A 13,506-nucleotide genomic window follows, 5' to 3' on the forward strand; every position below is an offset into this window, starting at 1 on the left:
TTGGGGGTTCTCTTTGTCTGGTCTCTACACCTGTTTTATAATTTCTAAGGAAGGCTCCCCTTCTGTAGCCTTGACTGACCTGGAACTCACAGAGATCCACCTGCCTCTGCTTCCTTAACGACCAAGCCTGGCAAAACTGCGTTTTTAAGAATCTGCCCTCAAGGGTGCTTATGAACACCATGTCGAGGTCCCTATGGTTACAGTAACTTAAACGTCTAGAAGATTCTGGTTAATTGAACTGTGTGGGTTCACCAGCCAGAACCTAGACACCTGTGGTACTTCCTCATTAACCAGATTATAGAATTTGAAGAATGTTTCAATTCAACTGTTTTGGAGGGGGAAAAAAATCACACTTCTGTCCTTGTACAAATCTCTGGTTTACCTACAAGCCACAGGCATGAAGGATGTCGATCAGGAAAAAGCAAGCGGCAAGCTCATAGTTCTATCAGCTCTGCCAGGTCCTAGCAATCTCTCCATCATAAAGAAGAGGAAGGACCATCTTCTACATAAGCATCATGCTTCTTCACCCTGCTCTGGAGACTTCCCCCCAAGAATGCAATTCTCCAGTAGGCTCTTGATACTCACAACATCTTAGGTTTCTCTCCCTCCAGGGAGTAAGGAAATGAGATGTCCTTGGCCTCACAAGCAGCAGCAAGGCAGAGTAAATCTCCTGGTAACAAATGTAGGGCACAAAAATAAGAGAATTTGAGTCCATACCTGCACCACAGGGTGACCTCCTGTCGGGGCCTTGACAGCACCACGGCTGCCCTCCGTCTCGTAGTGGGCCCGGTGATGAGGCTTGGGCTGGACCTCGATCCGCAGCTCATAAGAACCTGACTGATTGGACAGTGGCCACTCTAGTGGAGGGAGGGATGCAGTCACAGGAATGCTGTGGGAAGGAAAGACCAGGTCATGAGGATGGAAAACCACATCAGTCCATCTGTACACTAAATGTAAATGGCACCTTTTCTGGAAATTGTACCCAGGGATGGAGGAATAAAATGCTGAGTGCTGAGGGCTACAAATTGCTCAGACATGATGGGGGAGCTCTTCACAAGGCAGAGGCCTCCCCTTGCTTTCATTTCCATCCTGATGAAGACAGTGTAGCTGGCTTCATGGGGGATGAAGCGAATTTCATTATGGGTTGGTTCCTGCATGTTTCCAGTGGCTGTTATGGCTTCTCCTCCAGGAATCGTGAAGAACACAACATCAACCTCTCAAAACTTCCTTTTCCAGAGGGCAAATGTGAGTGCAGGGATGCTTCAGTGGCAACCGGAAGTATGTCCTGACTTCACCATGAACTTAAGTACGTCACCTTTCTTAGGCACAGTCTGCTACAGTCTTCTGGCAAAGAGACCAGGGGATAAGTGAGAGAGTTTCTGTATTTGATTATCTTGACTAGCAGTGCATTTGGGAGTGAGTTCAGGTCCATTCACAATTACTAGTTGATGGGCCACTGAGCAATGCATCCCAGAAGCCCAGAGAGGAATCTAGCTTGGGTATGAGCGAATCAAGTATGTAACCCCAATGTAAAGTTCAAAGGGACACCATATCATGACTGGAGTTCCATCCCCAAGTTCAAGTCTCAGCCCTAACACTGACCCCCGTGACTTTGAGCAGATACCTGCAACTCCCTGGGTCTCAGTTCCCTCAATTGTGAAGTAGGTATACTGAAATCCTATGGGGATCTTAGCATCAGAGTAGTCAATGACACTAGTACTAATGGTTTTCCTTTGAAAATGCACACACGTAGTATAGGCACACACATATACATACCACACACATACATATACATGCATGTACATGCACACACACCACACACATATACAGGGACACACATACACACATATATGTGCTATACACACACACACACATCATTTTCTATGGACTCTGATTTGGCTATGGTGTCAGATGCAGAGAGCAAACCTTGAGGGCAGGTATTAAGTTTCATTTTCCTGGAGTCTCAACGCCACCCAGTATATACAACAGCTACTCAACATGGCCTAGAATTATGTCATTAGAAAGTCAACCAAGGTCTTGAAAATCTACCCAGAACCTTCCTTCTGTGTCTCAGGAAACATAAAACGTTACCTAAGATCACAGGGTGAGACACGGGCTGGGCTCCAATTCTAGTCCCTTAACTCCAAGTCTAGGACATGCTCTCATCTCCACACGGCTCTTGTCTTACTAACTGATTTTTAAACGGGACTGAGAAAAGTCTCACCATGGAATGATTTAGAGCAACCCTGGCATTGGGTAGGATCTCAGAAAATATTAAGTGGGTAGATGGGATAGATGCCTGGGATGATGGATGGATGGATGGATGGATGGATGGATGGATGGATGGATGATAGATGGATGGGTGGATGATGGATGGATGGATGGATGATGGATGGTTGGATGGTTGGATGATGGATGGATGGATGATGGATGGATGGATGGATGATGGATGGATGGATGGATAGATGGATGGATGATGGATGGTTGGATGATGGATGGATGGATGGATGGATGGATGGATGGATGGATGATGGATGGTTGGATGATGGATGGATGGATGGATGGATGGATGGATGGATGGATGGACAGATAGGTTGGTGGATAAATGGATGGATGGAGAGATAGGTGGGTAGATGGATGGATGAATAGGTGGGTGGGTGGGCAGACAAGCAGTTTTATTTCAAAGACTGGCACATTCAAAGGTCCTATGAAGTAGCACATACGTGGGTTCCTGTGAGAGCCCAGCTGGGAGACCACATTTTACCCAGGGTACTCCTGAGGAACGAGGGATAAGAGATTTAGATAGAAGGATAGAGGGGAGAGAAACAGAAACACAGGATAGCCTGGAAAGGGCCTGGATCCTAATCCACTGTCCCCTCCTGTCTCTCCTAAAGGGCTTTTTATAGGAATGCCAAGGGGTGGAGCAAAAGACCTCCCCCTAGCTCAGCCAAGTATAGACCCTTCCAATCACCTAGAAACCATGCACATGGACAAGCAATCCTCTAATGCAGCCCTGCTGGGTAAAGCAAGCTCAGATCTCACTAGGAACCTTTGTGGGCCTCTACAGGTTCCTTGGCACATCCTGGTTTGCACTCATGGCAGAGACCATCCGTCCATCAAGTGCATTCTTTCCCACTCAGCGCAGCCTGTGAGGTGCTGACAAGCTCAGTCTCCCCCCCACCACACACACACATACACCCCGCTCAACTCAACACAATGCTTTATCAGGTGAGAAAGTTCTGTTTGTTAAAGCCGCACCATGTGGGTAGCACACGGGTGATAGTGACAGCCCGGGCCACCTGTGCTTCAGCTGGCAGACAGAGCAGAGAGGAAAGGGCAGCCCATGTCCCCTCAGTCACCTCCTTCTCCTCAGCGTCCAAATGAAGTTTTTTTTTTAAATGCCAGATAACACCAGCCCAGGTTCACATGAGGAAAAAGCGAGATGCTACACAGAACACTGCTGGCACACAGCAGGCCTCCTTGGGCATCGGTGGTTACGGATGTCACCACCGTCACTCTACCACGAGATTAATCTCCTGGCACAGGCCTGTCAGCAAAGAAGTCCTTCCTAAAGCTCCAGAGTGATGGCTCATCTCAACTGTCAACGTGAGCTCTGGAATCACCTGGGAGACAGGCCACTAGGTGTGCCCAGATCATCTTGATGAGATTAAGGTGGGAAGATTCACCCACAGTGAGAAGCACCATTCCCTAGGCTGGGATCCGGGACTGTATAAAAAGGAAACAGAAAGTTGTACACAAGCATTCGTGCGTAGACGTGGCGTAAGCAGCCGCTTCAGGCTCCTGACACTTTCACTTCCCCACCGCGATGGGCTGCACCCCGGACCTGTGGGCCCTTCCTTCCTTATGTTTCATTTGTCGGGGTGTTTCAGTGCAGAAGCACGGAAAGAAACTAAGATGCCCCGTAAGAACGTGATGGCAGCCGCTGTCCCTCCTCTGAGCTCTTACTCTGAACAGGCTCTAAGCCAAGACCCTGACGTGTGTCATTTTACCTAGTTCTCAAAGAAAAAGAAAAAGTCACTGTGAGGTAGGTACTACTCTATGCTCATCTCACAGCCAATGAACAAGGCCCAAAGAAGTGCTCAGTAAACATGCAGGGGTTGGGGTAGGGGAGTCCTGGTTGATTAGTGATGTCTGCTCTGGGAACAGTCTCATAAGTGTGCTCAATGAGAGAATCATGATTGTTTACCAATGTCTGTCACAGGCACAACAGAAGGACAGCACAATGCCCACGTCCACACCGGCAATGAATGGCAGAGCCAGGACACACATTCAGTCCTCACACATCCCGAAGCCTCTACCCTGGGAGCCACACTCATCGCTTCGGCCTGCCAGGTTCTGAAGCTATTTGAGGATTGAGCCCTGTGCAATTTATTGCTCTTTGGGCCTCCTCATCACCGAGCACAGTCCAAAGGCAGCAATAGATGCCCCTCACACACAGTTCCTCTTAGAATGAGGAAGCGGGTGTTCCATGCTGAGGTCCACTCTTTGCCCAGGTCACAGCTATCTGTACTGAAAAGGAATCCAGCACACAGTAGGAACTTTATTAGTACTTGCTGAATGAAGGAGTAAATGATGTGCCCTAGGGGACAGCCATCACGCATATTGTACAATAACTCCCACAACCACCTGCTGTATCAGAGACACCCATGTTACCCATTTTACAGATGGGCAAATAAGGCTTGGGGAAGCTAAGGTACTCTCAGGTACTCAGAGCCAGCAAGGTGTCTAAGCCAGGATTTAAATGACATCCATGTGACTAAATTCCAGGTAAACAACAAGAAAGCCAGCATCTAGAGTGCCCGTGGGCACACACAGCTCTCAAAGCCCCACTCACCTGCAGATGGGAATGGCCGGCACCAGCTGCTTGGGCCAGGTGGGTGGTACCAGCAGGATGGACTCGGGAGCGGAATTCCTCCCCTCCTCCTGCTCACAAGGCCCCAGGAACTCCACGGCAGGGTAGATGTGGCGAGCCAGGCCCGCCTTGGACGGGGCGGTGGACACGGGGGTCGGGTCAGGACTGGTCTTCCATATCTTGGAGGGGATCCCGCAGGGCGAGTCGGTGGCCAGGCTGTTGAGGGCATCCATGAGAACAGCAGAGCCAGCCGTGGGGGGGTACCCAGCGGAGATGCCGTCGTCCTGGGGTGCCACGTGGGGCGAGGGCTGTGGCGAGGGGCTCCGGGAGCGCTGGGGTGAGGCTGCGGGCAGGGGCGCCACCAAGGCCTCTGCGCACGAATGCCTCCGCTTGGCACCGGGTGAGGAGGAGCGGGACGCCGGACGGGGCACGGGCGAGTGTCGGCCCAGGCAGCTGTCCTCAGGGTTGGCGAGGCTGGTTCGAGGTGACATTATTGGAGAGGTTCTGGGGGAATAATGAGCAGGGATGTTTTGAAACTGGAGGCACAGGTCGTCGGACCCGGCGGTGTTATTGGGCGAGACGCAGGGCGAGGTGTAGGGGGAGAAGGTGTCAGAAATGAAGCTGGCGGAGGAGCCGCTGCTAGCGGGGCTCAAGCAAAGCGGCTCGCGGTAGCCCTCGAAGCCGGGCACGGGCAGCGTGAACCGCGGGCTGGCGGCCAGGCCGGCCAGGGCCAGGGCCGGCTGCTCGGGGGGCAGGCCGGCGTCTCTCCCACGGAGGGCCCCCCCTGCCTGCATCAGTTCGTGGGATGGAGTGATCTCGATCCGAGGGCTCGGGCCCGAAGCCCCCGCTGGCTTGCCGGGGCTCAGAAAGTTCTGGAACCCTAGCCTATCCGGCTCTCCGAACTGGCCGGGGGGCTCGCCAGAGAGACTGGCGAGGGGGTTGACTGGCTTGAGGCCATAGTCCGGGACATCATCGGGGTATGCGAGTCCGGAGGGTGAGCTGATGGCCTTATGTGCGTTCGGTTCTTCTGGAAAGAGAAGGGGGAGGGGGTCTTTAAGCCTCTAAAGCAGAACCGGGGTGCAGAGTCACAGTCATGGGTGGGCGTGGGCTCCTGTCGCTGGCTGGTTTCAATACCCCACCATGCCAAACCCTGAGCTTGCCACAAGGAAAGTGAAGAAGCTACTTGATCCCAAATTCCCTCAAGAAGAGTCCAGAACGACAGGCGTTGGCTACACCAGCTGAGTCGCTGGCTGAAGTGTGGAAGGCAAACTGACCTAGTAGCCTCCAGGCTGAACCTAAACCTGCCCCTCAGAAGTGCATTTTAGGGGCTGGAGAGATGGTTTGGTGTGTTAACTGCCTGGTATGCGAGTATGAGGACCCAAGTTTGAATCCCAGAGCCTACATAAAAGTCAGGCATGACAGTACATCCTTGTAACCCCAGCACTGAGGACGCAGAGATGGGGATCCCCAGAGCTCACTGGCCTGCTCATATACTCAAATCCATGAACTACAGGTTCAGTGAGAGACCCTGTCATAAAAAAGAAGGTGGCGAGCCTCTGAGGAAGACATCCAACACCAAATCTGGCCTCCGTGTGCATGTATACATATGTACGTGCACACCCATACACACCTGCATGATCATAGACACAGTGAAAGTTGCTAAAGTGAATTTTATATCTCCCACAGCTCACGGCACCACAGACCCACAGCCAAACGGTGAGTGCTCCAGCTATTTATCGTATAGTGCACTCTGAGCCTCCCTCCCCAGTGAGGTTACTTCGTATCAGTGTGGATCACAGCCCCTTAACTCGAATTTGCTCTCTCCGGGGCTGCAACTGGCCTCCTCATTTCACACGTATGATGTGGCCACGGGACGCAGAGGGGCCACAGGGATTCTAGGATCCATGAAGTCTGTGTTTGTCTAAGTGTGAGAAGCTTTCTAGAACCAGGGTTACCTGCTCCTTCATGTCCCTTTATAGATGTGACCCAGGAGGGGACAAGAATCCCCAAAGACATGGAATTAGTAGACTCAGAACTCCTTCTAAGGAGCCCCTGAGTTCCCAAAAGTCAGGATCATGGCTATGGGGCCCCCAAACTGTTAGTGGGAGGGGATGCAGGGAGACTTAAACAGCAGCGGCCATCTTGGGTTTCTGCTGTACCATCTCAAGGGCCCATCACTAAAAAGAGTGTCACTCCAGCAGACCATGCTGCTCAGTCACCTCACTCTGTCCCTTGATCTCCAAGCCTGGTCCCTTACATTCCTCACTGGGGAATTTCTGCAGAGCCACCAAGGGATGGCGGTCCCCACCACCCCCACACCAACTCTTCCTCCAAGGCTCTCCCTTCTCCATCAGGAATGTGGTCAGCCTTGGCTCCTCAACTCTCGTGACTCCTACCCCAGCCACCGACAAATCCTGACCTCTGACCTCTCAACACACAGACCAGGCCTCAGTATTCCCTGCAACTCATGTCCATCTTGAGTCAAGCCCCCTCTTCTATCTCAGTCTCCCCAAGTCCCCTCTGTCCAATGTCCACTCTGGGAAACTGTCCTTCATTGCTTCCTCTGGCCCTTTAGATCAGGCCTGAGGTCATCATGGGCCCAGTCTGTCCCTGTCACCAGCCTGTCTCTCCACTCCACCTGTGCCCAATGCCCCCAAACAACTCAGAGACAGGCCCCACTGACCTCTCATCAAGCAGTTCCTGCTCAGAGTCCTTGAGAGAGCTGTCTCCTCTCCCTTCAAGATCTTCCTTATTCCATGGATCTGTTCTACCAGCACCTCCATAGACTGTCCCCCAAAACATCGCCCCCAACCCCATCTCCCGCCACATCTCCTTTGCACCCACACCGACTCCCACCACTTCTGATGCATGTGTTTAGTGAACTTGTCCTGCTAAAGCAGGGCCGGGCAAAACACAGCCCAAGGGCCCACATTCTGTCTGCTAATAAAGCAACCATGTCTGTTCGCATAGGGCCTACGGCTTGCTTCTTCACTGGAGAGCTGAGAGTTTTGGCAGGGTCTATATGAACCACAAATCTTAAAATATTTACTCTGTGGCCCTTTACGGAAGTTGGTAGGTCTACTCCTGACTCTCAGCTCCGCTGAGGTGGTGTCCACAGCCACTACAGGTTAGTGTTGTTTGCCTGGCACCCGCCACAGTGCCTGGTACTGACAGGCCTCCACAACACTGTGACGTGATGAAGAGAATGAATGAAAGAGCCATGCCCCGGGGTCCTGCAAGCCAGGAATGGGGTCTCCTGCTCTGGGGAGCTAGGCTAGACACCCTGGTGATCCATGACCTTTCTGGGCCTTTTCTGGGCCACAATAAAGGAAGTGTACTCCAGCTTAGCTGAACTGACCTCAGAATGCCCAGATGGTGCCCCCATTCCAGATGAGTGCTCCCAAAGGGCTGCCCACCACTCTTAACATGAGGACTTGGACCAGCATGGCTGGGGTCTGTCTACCCACCCTCGGCCTTTCCTCTCTTGGGGCTCCAGGCAAAGTGGGGTTTGGGGGAAAGCACCCACTTTCTTCTGGCCCCAGGACCTTGCAGCCACTACTCCCTCTATCTCAACAGCTCCATTCCCTCATCTCTGTGGGACTAAAGCCCACTCATGTCCGCAGGCTCTGCCTCTGTCCCTGTGTTCCCAGAGAGCTTGAAAAGCTCACTCTTCCCAGGGGTGCCTGCTCCAACCCCATATGTCTCCCAATTCTAGTGAAGTAATTGTGGCATCAACTACTAACTAGCAAGTCTGCCTCTCTCCTAATCAGAGATGCCATGAGGACTCTCCTGAGGCACACTGAGCCTCGGCCACCTGAACGGGAGCTGGTACAAGGTGGGCCCTCAACAGAGAGGAATGCCAGCATTCCTAAGTAAAGGAATGAATCCCCATAAAGCCACCTGGGACACTGACATCCCTCCTCCAAAATGTCACTGTCTGACCATGAGGCAGAGGACACCATCTCTAGAGAGGGGTGACTGGATAGGAAGCATCCATCAAAATCCCAAATGTGTCCCAGAGCCCTTAACACCATTCTCAGAAACGCACCCTATGTGGACACTCGCATCTGTGGGAGAGGTATAAGGAGGAGGTTAGTGTCTGCAGCTCTGGGGCTGGGGAAGGCTCTGGTTCATTCTAAAGTGACCAGAAAAAGTCCTTCTGCACCAAGCGGCAGTGGCCACTGAGATTCAGCATTGAAGAAAGGGCAAGGTGAACACGGGGTGGGTGGGTTGTCTAAAAGGGGAGGGGCACATCTGGGGGTGTGTGCACACGTGTGTGCATGTGTGCACACCTAGGCACACGCAGAGGCCAGAGGAGGACATCAGGTGTTCTGTTCTGTCACTTTCCACCTTAGTCCCATTGAGACAGGGTCTCTCGCTGAACTTTGAACTCGGCTGGTGCCACCAAGCCCCAGTGACCTCCAATGACCTCCTGTCTCTACCAAGCAGCATTGGAGTTCCAGGAGTGTACAGCTGTGCCCAGCTCTTTTACATGGGTGCTGGGATTCGAACTCTGGTCCTCCTGCTTACCCACTGAGCCACCCTGCAAAAAGGAAACTTTCTGCAGAGAAAACCAACTTAAATTTCCCAAACACAATTAGCTTCTGTGGAGCAGGTGGCGGGAGGTGGGGGTGACATGGAACATAATATGTGACGATGAAACTCTGCTGACAGGGAGGGAAACAGAACCCAGCCCTGCTCTGCCACTAACTGGCTAGTGGCGGAAGAAAAGTCCCCACCCACTCCAGGTGCCACGGCCTCACTTAGAACAGGGGGAAAGCACGTCTGACTCCTTCACGGCTTTGATTTTTCTAGCTTGGGTCTGCAGGACTAGAGTTCATACGAGGCACAGCCAGGGTGAAGATGCATCTGAACTTGAGCTGGTGCTGTGTGTGCATGCGCGCGCGCGCGCGCACACACACACACACACACACGCACACATACACACACCTACCTTCCTGGCAGAGAGCACACAGAGCACAGATGTCTAACCTACAGGCCAATCAGCATCAAATCCAAGTTCAATGATGTTCTGAGAACCCATTCCCTACAAACCAGGAACCGGCCCTGCACAGAAATTCCAGCCATATTAGAACTCTCTGCCTCAAAAACATAGCAATCCAGAACCGGAGGCAGCATAGACCAGTATGGGGTGTGGTAGTGCCCACAATCCCAGCCCTCAGGGGGCTGAGGCAGGAGAAATGCTGTGTGTTCAGAGACAGCCTGGACTACAAAGTAGGACCTTGTCTCAAGAAACCAAGCCAGACACACACACCACACGCATGTGGGAGCTCCAAGGAGCAACCGGCCCCACTGAGCCTAGTATTGCAGTGTTTACACTGGTTTAATCCATCCTGGTGGCAGTTTCCTTTCCCCCTCTCTTTTCTTCCCCCAAGTCTATAAATGTTTAACAGCAAGCGCGGGTGTGAAGGTAATGAACAGCCTTTGCCTTCTCGGGGATTTGACAGCAAATCTCACAAATGGCCAGCCATTAACATCTTTCCGTGAGTGGCTGGGATCCTCACTCTTGGGCTCTTTGGAAACAGTCCATGTGCCTGCTGGGTCTCACTGCCCTCACCTGCCCATAGCCCAGATGGAAGCCAGCATATCTCAGAACCACCTTACTGCTGATTTTCTTAGGAGGGTTTCCATAAACCTCTTTGCATGATCTTGGCTGTCGGTGGTACTGTCTCTACATATTATGTACTTACTATGTCTGCTCAACCCCACTCTCATCTTTTCTTTTTAACATGTAGAATGTGTGTGTGTGTGTGTGTGTGTGTGTGTGTGTGTGTGTGTGTGTGTGTGTGTCTGTGAGTGTACATGTTCACAGAGGCCAGAAGAGGGAATCAGAGCTCCCTGAAGCTGGAGTTACAAATGGTTGTGGACTAGCTAGCTGACATGAACTCTCTAGTTCTCTGGAAGAACAGCAAGTGCTCTTAACCACTGAGCCATCTGTTCAGCCCCACATCATAACTTTTATTTTAAAAGAAATATTCACACCACTCTCGGAGGCTGAGGCAGGAGCATTGCCTAGTTCAGAGCCTGCCTGAACTACAGAGTGAGTTCAAGGCCAGCATGGACAATTTAGTGAAACCCTATGTCAAATTACAAGTGTAAAGAGGGCTGGGGGGAGGGGTATCTCAGTGATGAAACACGTGCCTACCATATGTGAGGCTGTTTAATCCGTAGTACGACACCCCCAACCCCCCCCCCAAAAAAAAGGTAACTACGTTCAAGCAAACCATGCGGGCAAAGGCTCTAAGCCTGCATTTCACCTCCTCCCTCCCACAAGGTTTTTCTTTGAGGTATAATTTGTGTGGCCGGCAGAGGTGGCTGGGTTTTGTCAAACACTAAACATCTTGTTTTGCTAGCACCATCAAGGCAGCATGGTTTTCTGTGACGCTGCCAAGTGTGCCCATGTGAAGGTGTGCAGGCATCTGTGACGCTGCCAAGTGTGCCCGTGTGAAGGTGTGCAGGCATCTGTGACGCTGCCGAGTGTGCCCGTGTGAAGGTGTGCAGGCAGCTGTGACGCTGCCGAGTGTGCCCGTGTGAAGGTGTGCAGGCAGCTGTGACACTGCCGAGTGTGCCCGTGTGAAGGTGTGCAGGCAGCTGTGACCCTGCCGAGTGTGCCCGTGTGAAGGTGTGCAGGCAGCAGAGGGGAACCCTGGGTTAGAAAGGCACTCAAGACTTGGTAGCACACCACTGAGACACCATTTCTCCCAACTCAAAGAGAAAACAGCTTGGGACTTCAGAGAGGACTCACGGTCAAAAACACTGGCTGTTCTTCCAGAGGACCCAGGTTCGATTCCCAGCACCCACATGGCAGCTCACAACCATCTGTAACTCCACTTCCAGGGGATCTGACACCCTCTTCTGATCTTCGAGGGTACCAGGCATATATACATGGTGCACAGGCAAAACATAACATAAATATTTTTTTAAAGAGGAAACAGCTCTCTCTATGTGCCATGCACTCTTGGTGGCCTACCTCCATGCCACCCGCCATGAGAGATGTCTGGCCTTCCCTTGAGATGTCAGTCCCCAAAGGAAGGAAGAAGGCAGGAGCCATGGCTGCTCTGGGTCCTCTCTCTTCTTTCCCCAACACACACACACTTCGCTTCGATGTTACCCTTGCCCAGAATTCCCTTCCGTGCCTCAAGCACCCTTCTCCTGGGCTGCTGGCTGTCTATCAAGACAGGTACCTGAGTAGCCAGAATGGACGACAGCAACTTCTAAGTTCAACTCCTCAAGAGTGTTATGGTGACAGCCACTGACAGAGTCATTGATTTGTCCCTCTACCCCAGGAAGGTGAGCTTTTTGAAGCTCAATATTATTATATTATGCTAATTACCAAAATGCAGAGGTGGATTAACTAAAATGCTGGAAATGGACCCACCAGCCACTGGAGTCAGCACATTGCATGTGGTACGGCATTTAACACTCACATCTACCTGAGCAGCAGGGACAGCTGCTTGCCTTCCACAGACAAGGAGATGGAGGCACAGCAAGCTGGTTTCACCTACCCAGAGTCCTTAGCGGGATCCGGTTGAGCATATCCACCCTGAGCTGGGGATTCTGGATCTACTACAACCCAAGGTACCCTATAGCAGGGCTGGTGTGGAGCTGATCGGTTGCCCCACCCACTCCAACAGCAGGCCACCCAACTGTCCCCTAGCCTTGCAATACCAACTGAGGCTGAGGCTTGTGGCTCTGGGCTTTGCAGCTCCAACCCACACTTCCTGCACTCTGCAGAGGCTGAGTCTGCCTGAAGTATCGCCTGTAAGCCACACCCTGGAACCTGAGGAAGCATCCTCGGCTGCTCGGCCATCTCCAGGAGCTGTGCACCTTGCTCATACTGTCTCTCTGGCTCCCCACGGCTTCTGCTGGCCATTTGGTTCTAGAGCTGACCCCTGAAGTTATCTCTCACCAGGTCCTAGGGCTCAACAACATCTGGGCCCTGAGAAGACTTGGGGATCCTCTGCCAATGTCCCTGGAACTGCAGGACAAGTCTGCCCGCCAGGGGCTGGGCCAGCCTACCACGAGTGAGAGACTGCTCACAGGGGACTCGGCACCTTTTAGTTCATGGAGTCCAAAGGACCCAGGACTCAGCCTCATCCCTGACGCGAGGCCTGGTACACTCTGTCCTCATGGGTAATATACAGGGCAGCTTGTCTACTCCACACAAAGCCCCAAACACATTTACAACAGACACCCAGGAAATCTTCTAAGCAACAGTTCAGACCTCCCCTGCTATGGTTTCCCTATTTGATTCGACAGTGTGGCTCACGCTAGCCTCAACCTCTTTAAAAGCATTTTGTAAAAGAGGAAGGAATCTTATAAAAATAAAACGGACCAGTCAGCACTTCAAGAATTCTCTTGGCATCCCAGACTGTGCTGACCTCTGGAAGTGTGAGAAGTAGCTAGAGAAAGCCTCCAGCACTCTCCCTCCCGAGACTTGTGCCCCTCACACCCATCCCCCAGCTGCCTGGGAGTGTAGTCACTAACTCCCGCTGAAGTGACAGTGACTCCGTAGCTACTTGTCATAACAGAAGTGTCAAGAGTCAACACACCTGTGCCATTTGCTTTATGCCAAGACCAGCACACACAACCTACACAGACCGGTGGGTTTT

General features: G+C 52.1%; 1 protein-coding gene across 7 annotated transcripts in view; it reads right to left on the reverse strand.

Annotated features, from left to right (window-relative positions):
• Nfatc2 (nuclear factor of activated T cells 2) overlaps window positions 1-13,506 on the reverse strand; it is a 133,299-nt gene that overhangs the window by 92,172 nt on the left and 27,621 nt on the right. For 4 of the 7 annotated variants that reach the window (XM_052723901.1, XM_052723903.1, XM_052723900.1 and 1 more), the window contains exons 2-3: window positions 4,856-5,900; window positions 718-889 (exon numbers count right to left, since the gene is read on the reverse strand). In XM_052723901.1, the coding sequence (XP_052579861.1) occupies window positions 718-889; window positions 4,856-5,900 (1,217 nt within the window). The remainder of the gene's footprint in view (window positions 1-717; window positions 890-4,855; window positions 5,901-13,506) is intronic. The other 3 variants (XM_052723905.1, XM_052723904.1, XM_052723906.1) reach the window with 2 other exon arrangements.

Source organism: Peromyscus californicus, unplaced genomic scaffold (genome assembly GCF_007827085.1).
Source record: "Peromyscus californicus insignis strain IS unplaced genomic scaffold, ASM782708v3 Scaffold_7__1_contigs__length_154581171, whole genome shotgun sequence".
Lineage (NCBI taxonomy): Eukaryota > Metazoa > Chordata > Mammalia > Rodentia > Cricetidae > Peromyscus > Peromyscus californicus.